Source organism: Watersipora subatra, chromosome 7 (assembly GCF_963576615.1).
Source record: "Watersipora subatra chromosome 7, tzWatSuba1.1, whole genome shotgun sequence".
Taxonomy (NCBI): Eukaryota; Metazoa; Bryozoa; class Gymnolaemata; order Cheilostomatida; family Watersiporidae; genus Watersipora; species Watersipora subatra.
This window is the reverse complement of record NC_088714.1, coordinates 42,483,507-42,496,332: the sequence shown is the minus strand read 5'-3', so window position 1 is coordinate 42,496,332 and position 12,826 is coordinate 42,483,507. Positions and strand designations below refer to the sequence as shown.

General features: G+C 41.7%; 1 protein-coding gene across 1 annotated transcript in view; it reads left to right on the top strand.

Annotated features, from left to right (window-relative positions):
* The window catches only part of LOC137399219 (E3 ubiquitin-protein ligase pellino homolog 2-like), a 34,630-nt gene that overhangs the window by 2,298 nt on the left and 19,506 nt on the right, over positions 1–12,826 (top strand). The window contains exon 2 of the mRNA XM_068085231.1: positions 6,153–6,565. Within this exon, the coding sequence (XP_067941332.1) occupies positions 6,246–6,565 (320 nt within the window). The 5' untranslated portion in view covers positions 6,153–6,245. The remainder of the gene's footprint in view (positions 1–6,152; positions 6,566–12,826) is intronic.

The window sequence follows — 12,826 nt, the reverse complement described above, 5'->3', positions numbered from 1 at the left end:
AACTTGCATAGTTACAGATGCAACACAGAGCTGAACCTCTTTTTCTAGTCGGCAGTTTCATTCAGTCACGCATGTACAATGTTAGCAATGCTATACACTTAACATCAGTGAAAGCTTTATTTCAATGGCTATCGCGTTTGCTATACCTATTTTACTGATGTAATTGTGTAATATAAAAACGAGCAATTCAGTATAAATCTAGGAATAGCCCATGAGCAAATGTATTCCTTTTTATAAAGCTCATGTTGCACTCAGCATAAATGTTACTGTTAGACTCGACAACGGAGTAAACATTTTAATCAGTTTGAAGTTTAAAGAAATATGCATGATGCAATAAAAATATTTACATACATAACACCTAAAGATTCATGCATGTAACTATTAATCATTTTATGCCATTAGAGTATATCTAATCAACACTCGGAATGAGGTTCACCGTCAAACTTATTAAACACATCTTAGTCATTTCAATATCTGAGTATCTAGCTCGCATACATAATGCATTTCCATTTTTGCTGACTTGACCAAAACTTGGCCATATTTCAATGACAAACTCAGCATTAAACATCAGCACTTTAGTCTACTAAGTGTTCATCGCTGCATAAGTGTCACAGACAGTGGAATGCTACTGTATCTGACATCTTATTTGCATATAGAAATCGGTCTAAAACATGTCAACCTAACAAGCTTTAGACTGATTTCTATAGCAACATACGACACTTAGGATGTGAATAGTTTTATTTTATTATTAATTTTATGGACAACTCCTGTCATCACCCCATGTAGTAGTTTACCAATCTCGGATTGTCTGATATCTTGATTTTGACGTGCCCCAACATGCTGAATGTAACCATGGTAAATATCTCAGGCTGACGTTTACACTTTCAATGTACTTTGTATAGATTTTTCTGCTTTAACCTGTGACCTTCCAATGTTTGTAAATACTAGTTGAATAGAGACTTGACTAGCTGTGATCGCTATATACAACAGCCTTCTATTATATAGAGACTTGACTAGCTACTGTGATCGCTATATACAACAGCCTTCTATTATTATAATTGTCTATTTTAACGCAGAGTATGAAATGGATGAACAAAAAACACGGGAGATTCATCCGCTGTTTGCTTTTACATTCGGTATTAAGATTTTGTTGTCTCTTCACATTTCTATAATCTGGGCTTCCTTTGTACATGAGTTATCTATCCAGCATCTTTTCCTTTATTAGTCATGAATGGATAATAAGATAGGTGATAGTCTAAGTCTTACTGCAGTACATCTCTGTAAACTGGTAAAATATTGTTTACCTCCATTTTTAATGGACTCTAACGCTGGTGACAGTTGATATTGAAGCAGTTCCCTGAGGTGCTGGCATGAATCATAGCAATTCACAAGGTCAAGCTTTCACCGTTTCATTGTGTCTAGTGGGGTTTGTTGTGCACTGATTCGTTTACATCAGCTGTTATGACTGCCAATGAAGACTCCTTCAATGTGAACTAGGCTTAAAGGACTATCATCTCCTGATTATCTCGTAATTCTTTACAGAACGGAAAACATTTTTCTTTATAGTTGCTTTTCAAATCTGGCATTCCTTTGTACCCTTGACCTGAACTTTCTTTGTTTTTGTGGTGGATGAGTGGTCTGTTGATGAGCATGCCTTTGTCTGCTTCCACTAACCACGACGCTTCCTCTCAAAAGTGAAAAATGATAATTTTGCTTGGTTGTAGTTCAACATTCAGCTTTGTATTGGTCACTTACCGTTAACTAGATTCTGCTTCAATGAAATCTCCATCTTTCAGACATTCTCTAGCATATTTAGACTCATACCTGCTTCTCGGCTGTCTGCCTTATAGTTGCTGCTGCCATCGCTATGGGATAATACATTATGACTATGTAAGTTACAGGTATTCTGTTCTGGCAATATGAGCATGGCCCATGGCTGTTTTTGTATTCTCTACTCGTCTACTAAAAGGGTGCATGCATGACAAAATATCTATCATGAAATCGTACTCAATAAGCATCCGTTCCCTCTTGCACATCTATACACCTGGAAGTATCTTGCATATTCTGCTCTCAGCGATACGTAACAAACATGGTAATTATTAAGTCAATGGCCCGGAAACGAATTCAATAAAACATTTCAGCCTACTGAATGCATTTATTATAAAGCAAGCTTTCTGTTATCATAGGCTACAAACAAAAATATATTTGTAAATTCTCGGGCCACAGCATTTTGCGATGCATCGCCATGCATGCGCTTGTTCCCTGTAAATTAATCTACCTGGCTCGGTTGTTCAGCACCTTCGTATAAACTATTCAAGGCAAAAACTACTATAGTTCTTATAAAATGTTGAGGGGTGTGTGATGGCATACATACAACTCAATTTTGATACATAAGATGTCTGGTGTGTGCTGCAGTCGTGATGTACCCTTAATGTAGCTAAACTTGGCTGGTAATCCTAAGCTTGTGGCAGTCATCAGAGGGTTTTAGTGTTAGTTTTACATTCAGAGGAGATAATTAGTCACTGGCAGTAATCATATCATATCTTATGGCTTGTTGATTTTCTTTACTGTTGTGCTCCACAAATAAGATGCACAGATACAAAGACATTGCTGTTAGTTGATACTAAATGTGATTTATCTGGCTATTGATTTTCGTACAGGAAATGTTTTATCTTTTACGTGGTTATACTTAGTGTAGCATTTCATGATATTGCACAGCGTACGACTATACTTGCATGACTATGCTCTTTTAATATCTTATATAATTGTTGGTGACTAACCATGCGTAGATTGATGCATCCATCATTCTGTGACACAGAATACACTAGAGACAGGAAATATTGTTAAAACCAGTTAGTAGCTTTCATGCTACGCATTGCTTCTATGTGTAAGAGTTTGTCTTTTTTTATTTCGCAGACCAACACTGTTTTAAGCATTACATAGACAAAAGTTGATGAAGGGTTACAGTATATGTAGTGATACAAGAAGTTGAGAGTTTATGTATAGTGATACAAGAAGTTGAGAGGTTATGTATAATGATACAAGAAGTTGAGAGGTTATGTATAATGATACAAGCAGTTGAGAGGTTATGTATAGTGATACAAGAAGTTGAGAGGTTATGTATAGTGATACAAGAAGTTGAGAGGTTATGTATAGTGATACAAGAAGTTGAGAGGTCATGTATAGTGATACAAGAAGTTGAGAGGTTATGTATAGCGATACAAGAAGTTGAGAGGTCATGTATAGTGATACAAGAAGTTGAGAGGTCATGTATAGTGATACAAGAAGTTGAGAGGTTATGTATAATGATACAAGAAGTTGAGAGGTTATGTATAGTGATACAAGCAGTTGAGAGGTTATGTATAGTGATACAAGAAGTTGAGAGGTTATGTATAGTGATACAAGAAGTTGAGAGGTTATGTATAGTGATACAAGCAGTTGAGAGGTTATGTATAGTGATACAAGAAGTTGAGAGGTTATGTAGTCCGCATTGACAGTGCCATGTCCTGAGCGTTTGGTTATGGTGCCTCGTGTACTTATACAGTCGAAGTTATTATCGATCTTCCTTTTGCAACAATATGGCATTGATCCAGTAATATTTTTATCGACTTGATGGTTACTCAGAAGCGAATAGGAAAAAGCAATTTTTAATTTTCACCTAATGTATTTTATACAGCTAATCATATCTACAAATGTCTTGGGCGTTGCTATTATTATGTGTTCAGGGGTGCTATTTATATGTGCCATTCCGGTATGTGCTATTTATGCTCACCCTACATGTGCACGTATCATGTGTAATGTTAATGTGTATGTATCATGTGTAATGTTAATGTGTATGTATCATGTGTAATGTTAATGTGTACACATCATACATTATGTTAATGTGTATGTATCATGTGTGATGTTAATGTGTACGAATCATATGTAATGTTAATGTGTACGTATCATGTGTGATGTTAATGTGTACGTATCATGTATAATGTTAACTTGTACGTATCATGTGTAATGTTAATGTGTACGAATGATGTTAATGTCTATGTATCATGATAAAAACTGCTGCATTTTTTGCAATTGTCAAGGTTACCTGATTGGCATCTAACAAATATCTATCTGCATAGCCTTATGCATAGGAAATTGGGAAACATCCGTGACATGTTTAAATCTAGGCATATATACGCCTGTATGAAATGGAAATTGGAATTTGCAGTGAACTAGATAATTGATGTCTAAAAAGGCAATGTATAATATGGTGTTGTTTAACGATGTAATGAGGCGAGTATTAAGAGGGTGGCTCAATAGTTATCCACATTTATATTGAGTACATTTAAGATAAAGTGTAGAGTACAGCTCTTTAAAATGAACAACTGAGTCTCATTCTCACTGGGTGTAGTTCAAACTCGGAATTGTCTTGCCTTGTGTATGAGCACCGGTATAATAGATGTCTATTCTCAGAATACGAGGGCTTGCATTGAACTTGAACAAACCATCACCAATGTGAACCTTAAGTTGGAGTTGCATCACATTTTTAATTTGAAATGATTTCAAACATTACTAACATTTTAGAATGTATACTTATAAAGAGCTATATAAACTGATAAGATAATTTTTGCAATTAAATAGCCTGAAATTTACATATCACCGTAATCAATGTGCATTTTGTGTAACAAGTTCATACCATCATCGCATCACAAGTTCTTGAATGAGGGTTGGCGGCATTTGTAACCTCACAAGACAAGTTTGTATTACCACTCAGTAGCTCTAGTAATTTTCCTTCACAAATATGTTAGTTTTGGGACATCAATACAACTTACCAATGTGACACCAAACTGTTTGATGTTGATTTTCGATCAACTGTGAGCAGAGCTTTTAAGATTCGTCTACATAGATTTTTGCCAATAATAATTATGGTCTCTACAAGTAGTAGAATTTAGCACTAGCAAAGCGCCTGTGTGCTAACTCGTTCATCTCAAGCAATAATTTGGTGCAGGCATTATAAGCATTGGTTAAATCCGACTCTGTCGGCGGGTTCCCCACGCCATAGGTAATTTAATAGACGAATAGGAGTGCATTATTGTGTTAAAATGACAAAGCGACACTCGGACAATACATTAGTTTGTACTCGCAAGGAGCTGCTATCTCCATAATATAGGCAAAGTTATTCATTGCAAATGTTTCCACTTAACAAATTATGGTAATTTATCCTCCTTTGTTTTTATTGTGAATGAGCCCAAAGTTGTATACTAGCTTGAAGCTTCGAGTCTCCAGCTAGCAGCCATTTGCTGAGCTTTGTGTTGACTGGCATTTAATACATCCAGCTGTCATAAAATTCCTCGCACAGCTGTTCTCTATGCAAGTTGATGATTAGACTTCGCGTCATCATATTTGGCATGTTGCATTTCCAAGAAATGCGGTACATGCATTATGACTGCCTGTAGTCAAAATTCATGAAGCTTTAGGTTTTTGTGAAAGCCTTTTGTTTGTTTAGTTCTCACTGAATAAGCTGTACAAATGAATGTTTTGGTTGTTGCACTGGCTGTTGTAGATGTATAGATGCGAACTTCATCATCACCAGTCAAAGCTGTTGAAAGGAAATTTGATCTTGAGACACAAAACAAAAATAATATAACAAACAGTAAAGTAGAGTTAGCCTACCCTAGGACACTTATATTTTGCTAGTATTTAGTTTCGTGAGTAGCATACAGAGTAAAATTTCCCTGCAACTTGATATCGCAGCTCTGCTGAGTGCGAAAATATAGTGATGTGAAAATAAATGCAGTTGAACAAACATAACTAGATTCCTCAGGTTCGGTTCAGTGGTAAGAAAAAAATTTCAATTTGCGACTAGTTTGGAATTGTGAACCGCAGGTAGAATTGTGTGGGCAAGATCGATAGTGCAATTTGATCGCTTGCTGCCATTTGTTTCTTGGACTATCAATGAACAAAGCTATTTAATTTCACGTTTCGTTCGTTATGATAGTTTAGTTTCGCTCATGAAATTTTCGCGAGAGGATGACTCCGCGAAAGTTAGATGAGGCGAATACATAAGTGTCCTAGGGTATGTGTATTGAAAGAAAAATCTGTTTGCATAAGGCTGGTCTATAATGTTGATTAGCAAGAGTGTATGTACTTTAGCTACTCGTTTAACTTTACAGCTGATGGTGATAAAAGGGGCAAACTGAAGGGTTGAACCACGAACATTGTAATCTACCACAATTCCAGAGTCACCAGAATTACCGGCTAAGGCAATGGCAGCCGATGTACAGCTGATGCCAGCCACGACATGTTTGGAGCACCAAGAAACAATCATTGTCGAGGATGGAGTGACAGCCAATCTGGAAAATGTTGAAAATGTTCAGCCAGATTTTGAAGTGGCTGCCGGTACATCAACTCAGCTCACACAGCCGAGCACTTTGAGTGACAGCAGTATTTTAACTAATGGAAGTTTGGTCTCATCACCTTCTAGTTATAGGAAGTCTTGTAGGTCATCAAAAACTAGCAGTGAAACTAAAGTCACATCAACCCCGCCTCCGGACGAAGTTACATATGGAGAGCTCGTTGTTCTTGGGTAAGTTTTCTTCGCATCTTGTCACTAATCCATGCAGTAGGCCTATTAGATATAGTCAACCTTGACACTTTCATATGTTCGAGAAAATATTTTTCAAGGATATATTGTGTGTTGATCAATTTCCAAATTCTCCATGTACTTACACATTACACAACATTACAGCAAATGCTTATATCAAAAATGTATTTTGCATTGATGTATAAAACAAAAACCTTCATTTATATTAATCCAAGCGTTTGTTGGTCTGTCGTATGTCCAGTTACAGCAATAAAATATGCATGCTTACATCGATTACTAGCGTTAAAAACGAAGAACCGCTTCACACTAAAAGTGAACTCGGAAACACCGGTTTTTCAGACAGGCGCGCTAACCACTACACTACCCTTTCACCCTGCCGTATACTATGGAATAAGTGTGGACATGCGTATTACACCTACCAATCTTTAACGGTGCATCAGACGGCCAGTGTTTGAGAAAATAACTTCTGAGCAAGAGGTTTTTATTTCCTCGTGCATGCCAGGCATTTACTTAGTTAGTTATATGTCAAATAGTAAAATGACAATCAGTTGAAGGAAGCGCATGAATGGAAGTATAGGCTATGGCCGCTAGGCTATGGCCGCTAGGCTATGGCCGCTAGGCTATGGCAGCTAGGCTATGGCCGCTAGGCTATGGCCGCTAGGCTATGGCCGCTAGGCTATGGCCGCTAGGCTATGGCCGCTAGGCTATGGCCGCTAGGCTATGGCCGCTAGGCTATGGCCGCTAGGCTATGGCCGCTAGGCTATGGCCGCTAGGCTATGGCCGCTAGGCTATGGCCGCTAGGCTATGGCCGCTAGGCTATGGCCGCTAGGCTATGGCCGCTAGGCTATGGCCGCTAGGCTATGGCCGCTAGGCTATGGCCGCTAGGCTATGGCCGCTAGGCTATGGCCGCTAGGCTATGGCCGCTAGGCTATGGCCGCTAGGCTATGGCCGCTAGGCTATGGCCGCTAGGCTATGGCCGCTAGGCTATGGCCGCTAGGCTATGGCCGCTAGGCTATGGCCGCTAGGCTATGGCCGCTAGGCTATGGCCGCTAGGCTATGGCCGCTAGGCTATGGCCGCTAGGCTATGGCCGCTAGGCTATGGCCGCTAGGCTATGGCCGCTAGGCTATGGCCGCTAGGCTATGGCCGCTAGGCTATGGCCGCTAGGCAATGGCCGCTAGGCTATGGCCGCTAGGCAATGGCCGCTAGGCAATGGCCGCTAGGCAATGGCCGCTAGGCTATGGCCGCTAGGCTATGGCCGCTAGGCAATGGCCGCTAGGCAATGGCCGCTAGGCAATGGCCGCTAGGCTATGGCCGCTAGGCTATGGCCGCTAGGCTATGGCCGCTAGGCTATGGCCGCTAGGCTATGGCCGCTAGGCTATGGCCGCTAGGCTATGGCCGCTAGGCTATGGCCGCTAGGCTATGGCCGCTAGGCTATGGCCGCTAGGCTATGGCCGCTAGGCTATGGCCGCTAGGCTATGGCCGCTAGGCTATGGCCGCTAGGCTATGGCCGCTAGGCTATGGCCGCTAGGCTATGGCCGCTAGGCTATGGCCGCTAGGCTATGGCCGCTAGGCAATGGCCGCTAGGCAATGGCCGCTAGGCTATGGCCGCTAGGCTATGGCCGCTAGGCAATGGCCGCTAGGCAATGGCCGCTAGGCAATGGCCGCTAGGCAATGGCCGCTAGGCAATGGCCGCTAGGCAATGGCCGCTAGGCAATGGCCGCTAGGCAATGGCCGCTAGGCTATGGCCGCTAGGCTATGGCCGCTAGGCTATGGCCGCTAGGCTATGGCCGCTAGGCTATGGCCGCTAGGCTATGGCCGCTAGGCTATGGCCGCTAGGCTATGGCCGCTAGGCTATGGCCGCTAGGCTATGGCCGCTAGGCTATGGCCGCTAGGCTATGGCCGCTAGGCTATGGCCGCTAGGCTATGGCCGCTAGGCTATGGCCGCTAGGCTATGGCCGCTAGGCAATGGCCGCTAGGCAATGGCCGCTAGGCAATGGCCGCTAGGCAATGGCCGCTAGGCAATGGCCGCTAGGCAATGGCCGCTAGGCAATGGCCGCTAGGCAATGGCCGCTAGGCAATGGCCGCTAGGCAATGGCCGCTAGGCAATGGCCGCTAGGCAATGGCCGCTAGGCAATGGCCGCTAGGCAATGGCCGCTAGGCAATGGCCGCTAGGCAATGGCCGCTAGGCAATGGCCGCTAGGCAATGGCCGCTAGGCAATGGCCGCTAGGCAATGGCCGCTAGGCAATGGCCGCTAGGCAATGGCCGCTAGGCAATGGCCGCTAGGCAATGGCCGCTAGGCAATGGCCGCTAGGCAATGGCCGCTAGGCAATGGCCGCTAGGCAATGGCCGCTAGGCAATGGCCGCTAGGCAATGGCCGCTAGGCAATGGCCGCTAGGCAATGGCCGCTAGGCAATGGCCGCTAGGCAATGGCCGCTAGGCAATGGCCGCTAGGCAATGGCCGCTAGGCAATGGCCGCTAGGCAATGGCCGCTAGGCAATGGCCGCTAGGCAATGGCCGCTAGGCAATGGCCGCTAGGCAATGGCCGCTAGGCAATGGCCGCTAGGCAATGGCCGCTAGGCAATGGCCGCTAGGCAATGGCCGCTAGGCAATGGCCGCTAGGCAATGGCCGCTAGGCAATGGCCGCTAGGCAATGGCCGCTAGGCAATGGCCGCTAGGCAATGGCCGCTAGGCAATGGCCGCTAGGCAATGGCCGCTAGGCAATGGCCGCTAGGCAATGGCCGCTAGGCAATGGCCGCTAGGCAATGGCCGCTAGGCAATGGCCGCTAGGCAATGGCCGCTAGGCAATGGCCGCTAGGCAATGGCCGCTAGGCAATGGCCGCTAGGCAATGGCCGCTAGGCAATGGCCGCTAGGCAATGGCCGCTAGGCAATGGCCGCTAGGCAATGGCCGCTAGGCAATGGCCGCTAGGCAATGGCCGCTAGGCAATGGCCGCTAGGCAATGGCCGCTAGGCAATGGCCGCTAGGCAATGGCCGCTAGGCAATGGCCGCTAGGCAATGGCCGCTAGGCAATGGCCGCTAGGCAATGGCCGCTAGGCAATGGCCGCTAGGCAATGTCTATGTCTGGCGATGGAGTGAGTGATAGAAATACACAACTTAACTTTATTTTATTAGTATATTCTTCATTGTTTTTAATTTCAGCCAGCCTTTTTTTTACTTACAAACTTATAATGTTGTAAATGTTGAAAGTTACTTCATATGCTGAGACAGATATATACAGTGGAACCTCGGTTCTCGAATGCTTCGGTTTTTGACCAACTCGGATTTCGACCAAAAATTTTGAGATTTGTTCGTCTCAGATCTCAACCATGAATTCGGTTCTCGACCAAATCGGAACATGTGCATTTGAATTAAACGTTCGGAACAGCTCCGGAAACAGCATGTTTATGGGTTAACGACGTTGTTACGAGCCACTTGCAGAAGGTTCTCAAAAGAAAGGGAGGTTTTGCGTCATTAATTTTTTACAAAAAGGAGCCATCTGGGAAGACCTCGCCTCTACCGAAGAGATTTTCTAGGGACACAATTCCTCCAGACGAGTTACCCTATATTGTTTTGGAGGATTCTTCTTCAAAGATGTGAAGTAAACATGTCATTGCTGTTTTTATTTTCTTTTTCACACGATTTTTGATGTAACTGATCTGTTGCATTTTTTGCTGTTTCATTATCAATTTCTGCGATTCTGGGTATCGTATCGTAACCTTTAATGTTTTCGATGTTAGTATGAGTTGATGTTAGCATGAGTTGATGTTAGCAAATGATGAGCAAAGCATTCGAAATGTTTACTTTTTGTTTTTGTTTTTTCATCATCATTGATAGAAAATCTTTTATTAAAGTTAAACACAATCTATACTACCCATTTTTATTTATAGTATACAGTACAGTTTATGTTGTAAAATGTTAACAAATACGTTACCAAAGTTGTTAAATCAACTAGGAACGAATTAAAACTTACATATATTAATTTTAATGGGATTTTGGGATCTCGAACAACTCAGTTTACGACCAACCTTCTGGAACGAATTGTGGTCGAGAACCGAAGTTCCACTGTAGGTGGCCTATACAGATTTTACTTCACATATCCAAAATTGTTCATGGAAAACTGATTGTAAAGGTTCAAACACACTAGGCGATTTTATCGCGAGCGTCATGAGGAGGGCAGAGATATCGCTGGGGTGCGCCTACACACACTTGAGCGATTCACTGGCAAACGATATAATGGGCACGCTCACAAACTGCCATAAAATTCCGTATCATTAGTTTCTTCGGAGTTGTTAATAATTTTAAGTAAAACAATATGGCGCCGTCTAGGCAACAACGTAAACAACTTCTGCTTTTGTTATTAAAACTATCTCACTTTCACGGATTGTACACTGCCTACACTACAAGAAGACATGAGAAAAAACCATTATTGTATTTTTAACTGTAATATTTTACGATTTTTATATATATTTTGTTTTGTAGTGGTTTTTTGTACTAAATATTTACTATTCTTAAGATGGTCAGCCTGCGCAACGATTGATTCCAAATGTTGGTTTTCAACTCGGACCTTTTGTTATTTTTGTTTGTCATGGTGTACAGGACTCGGAGTGTTTTTATTAAATTTATGAACAATTCAGTGTTGGTTCTGAAGATGTTTCAATCGTAACAAAATAGCAAATTGTCGCTGCTGTATGTTGGTGAACATTGATAAGAAATAATTACCAGCCCTAAAATTGCATTCTGGTAAAAACCAACCAATCAAAATTCGTCTCGCTAGCGATGAAGTTTTGTAGAGAAAGTCTAGCGTTATCGCTTTACATGGGCTCGCTGAGCGAGTTCTAGCGCAGATTAGCGCCACGCAGCGCGATATCGCTCGAAATATCGCCTAATGTGTTTTCACCTTAAGGCGAGGTTTGCCTGTTAGCTAAAGCATTAGAATAAAATTTTTGAGTGGCTATGTACAAATAGTACCTGGTCACCTTCTATTTGATCATCTTTTCTTTTAAGCTTTGTAGAAGGAAACAAATTATCTAATCACATGCATGCACTGGCCTGAAATTGTTATAGCAGCGCACTCCTGTCTCGTCAAATTTACATAGGAACGATTGAAGTGTGGAAAATGTTTTTTGTGTTTCAATTGTAAGTGCTGTTCTATCTTTTGTGAGCATAAAACAATCGATAAAAATTTCCGAATAACAAAACTAGCTTAAATTGCGGGGTTTTGCTGTTTATATCTTGCGGATGACATATATTTGATTAGGGACTCGCTAGTAGGTATCAAACTTAGCAGAGCCTATCTTCTCACATGGTCGCTGGAAAGTGGCATGAGCAGCATTGGCAACTGGCATGAGCAGCATTGGCAACTGGCATGCAGTTAATCTTCTTCTTATACGACTGTAAAGAAAGAGACCGTTAAAAAGTGCATCCACCATTATCATATTGTATCCCGTCCATACAATATGATAATCAAAGTTGCTATGAAGACTTTTTTGTCTCTCAAGAGTATGTTCTTTTCAGTTCAGCTTCAAGGGCCTCTTCTGTTAATTAATTGGTTTCTAAAAATTTAGCTGTCAATCTATATATATATATATATATTTCTCAAAGTTTGTTTCTGTGTGTCTGCCATTGTGTATGTCCAGCTATAGCTATTAAAATCTCGGAAATAAAATTCCGCGCCCTAATGAATTTGAACTAACGGAGATTGCATCCGCAAGTTTTTTAACCACAAGCTCCACCACTGAGCTATGCAAGGCATATTGATCATAGACATTATAATATACCATATAGCATATGCACACTCTAAATGAAGTATTATTTTAAACTCTATGAGTTTTATTAACTTTATGAAATACGATGCTTTGTCGTGTTTTTGTGAACTTCAATTTCCGGCTTTTCGTAAGGTTCAATTGCTAAATCGTGGTGAAGATCAATACTTTTAACACAGACAATTGTATTATCTTTGTAGGAATGATTTCTTCATTCTCTCACTATTCGGTCAGACAAAGACAGTCCGATATCTCATTTTCACATTTGTACCAGTATCGAGAGGTACCAGTATCGTCGTATTCAAAGTTTTGATTGGTGGCTTCGGATGAAACAGTTACATTTTTATACCACGCGCTTTTACACAAGAATTTTTATTATTAATTCAACATATTCACGATTTTGTTTTTGTTTTCTCACCGGTATTAATTGTATCATTACCGAATCATCTCTTATTGTAATCATAGCAAAACAGACTTAAT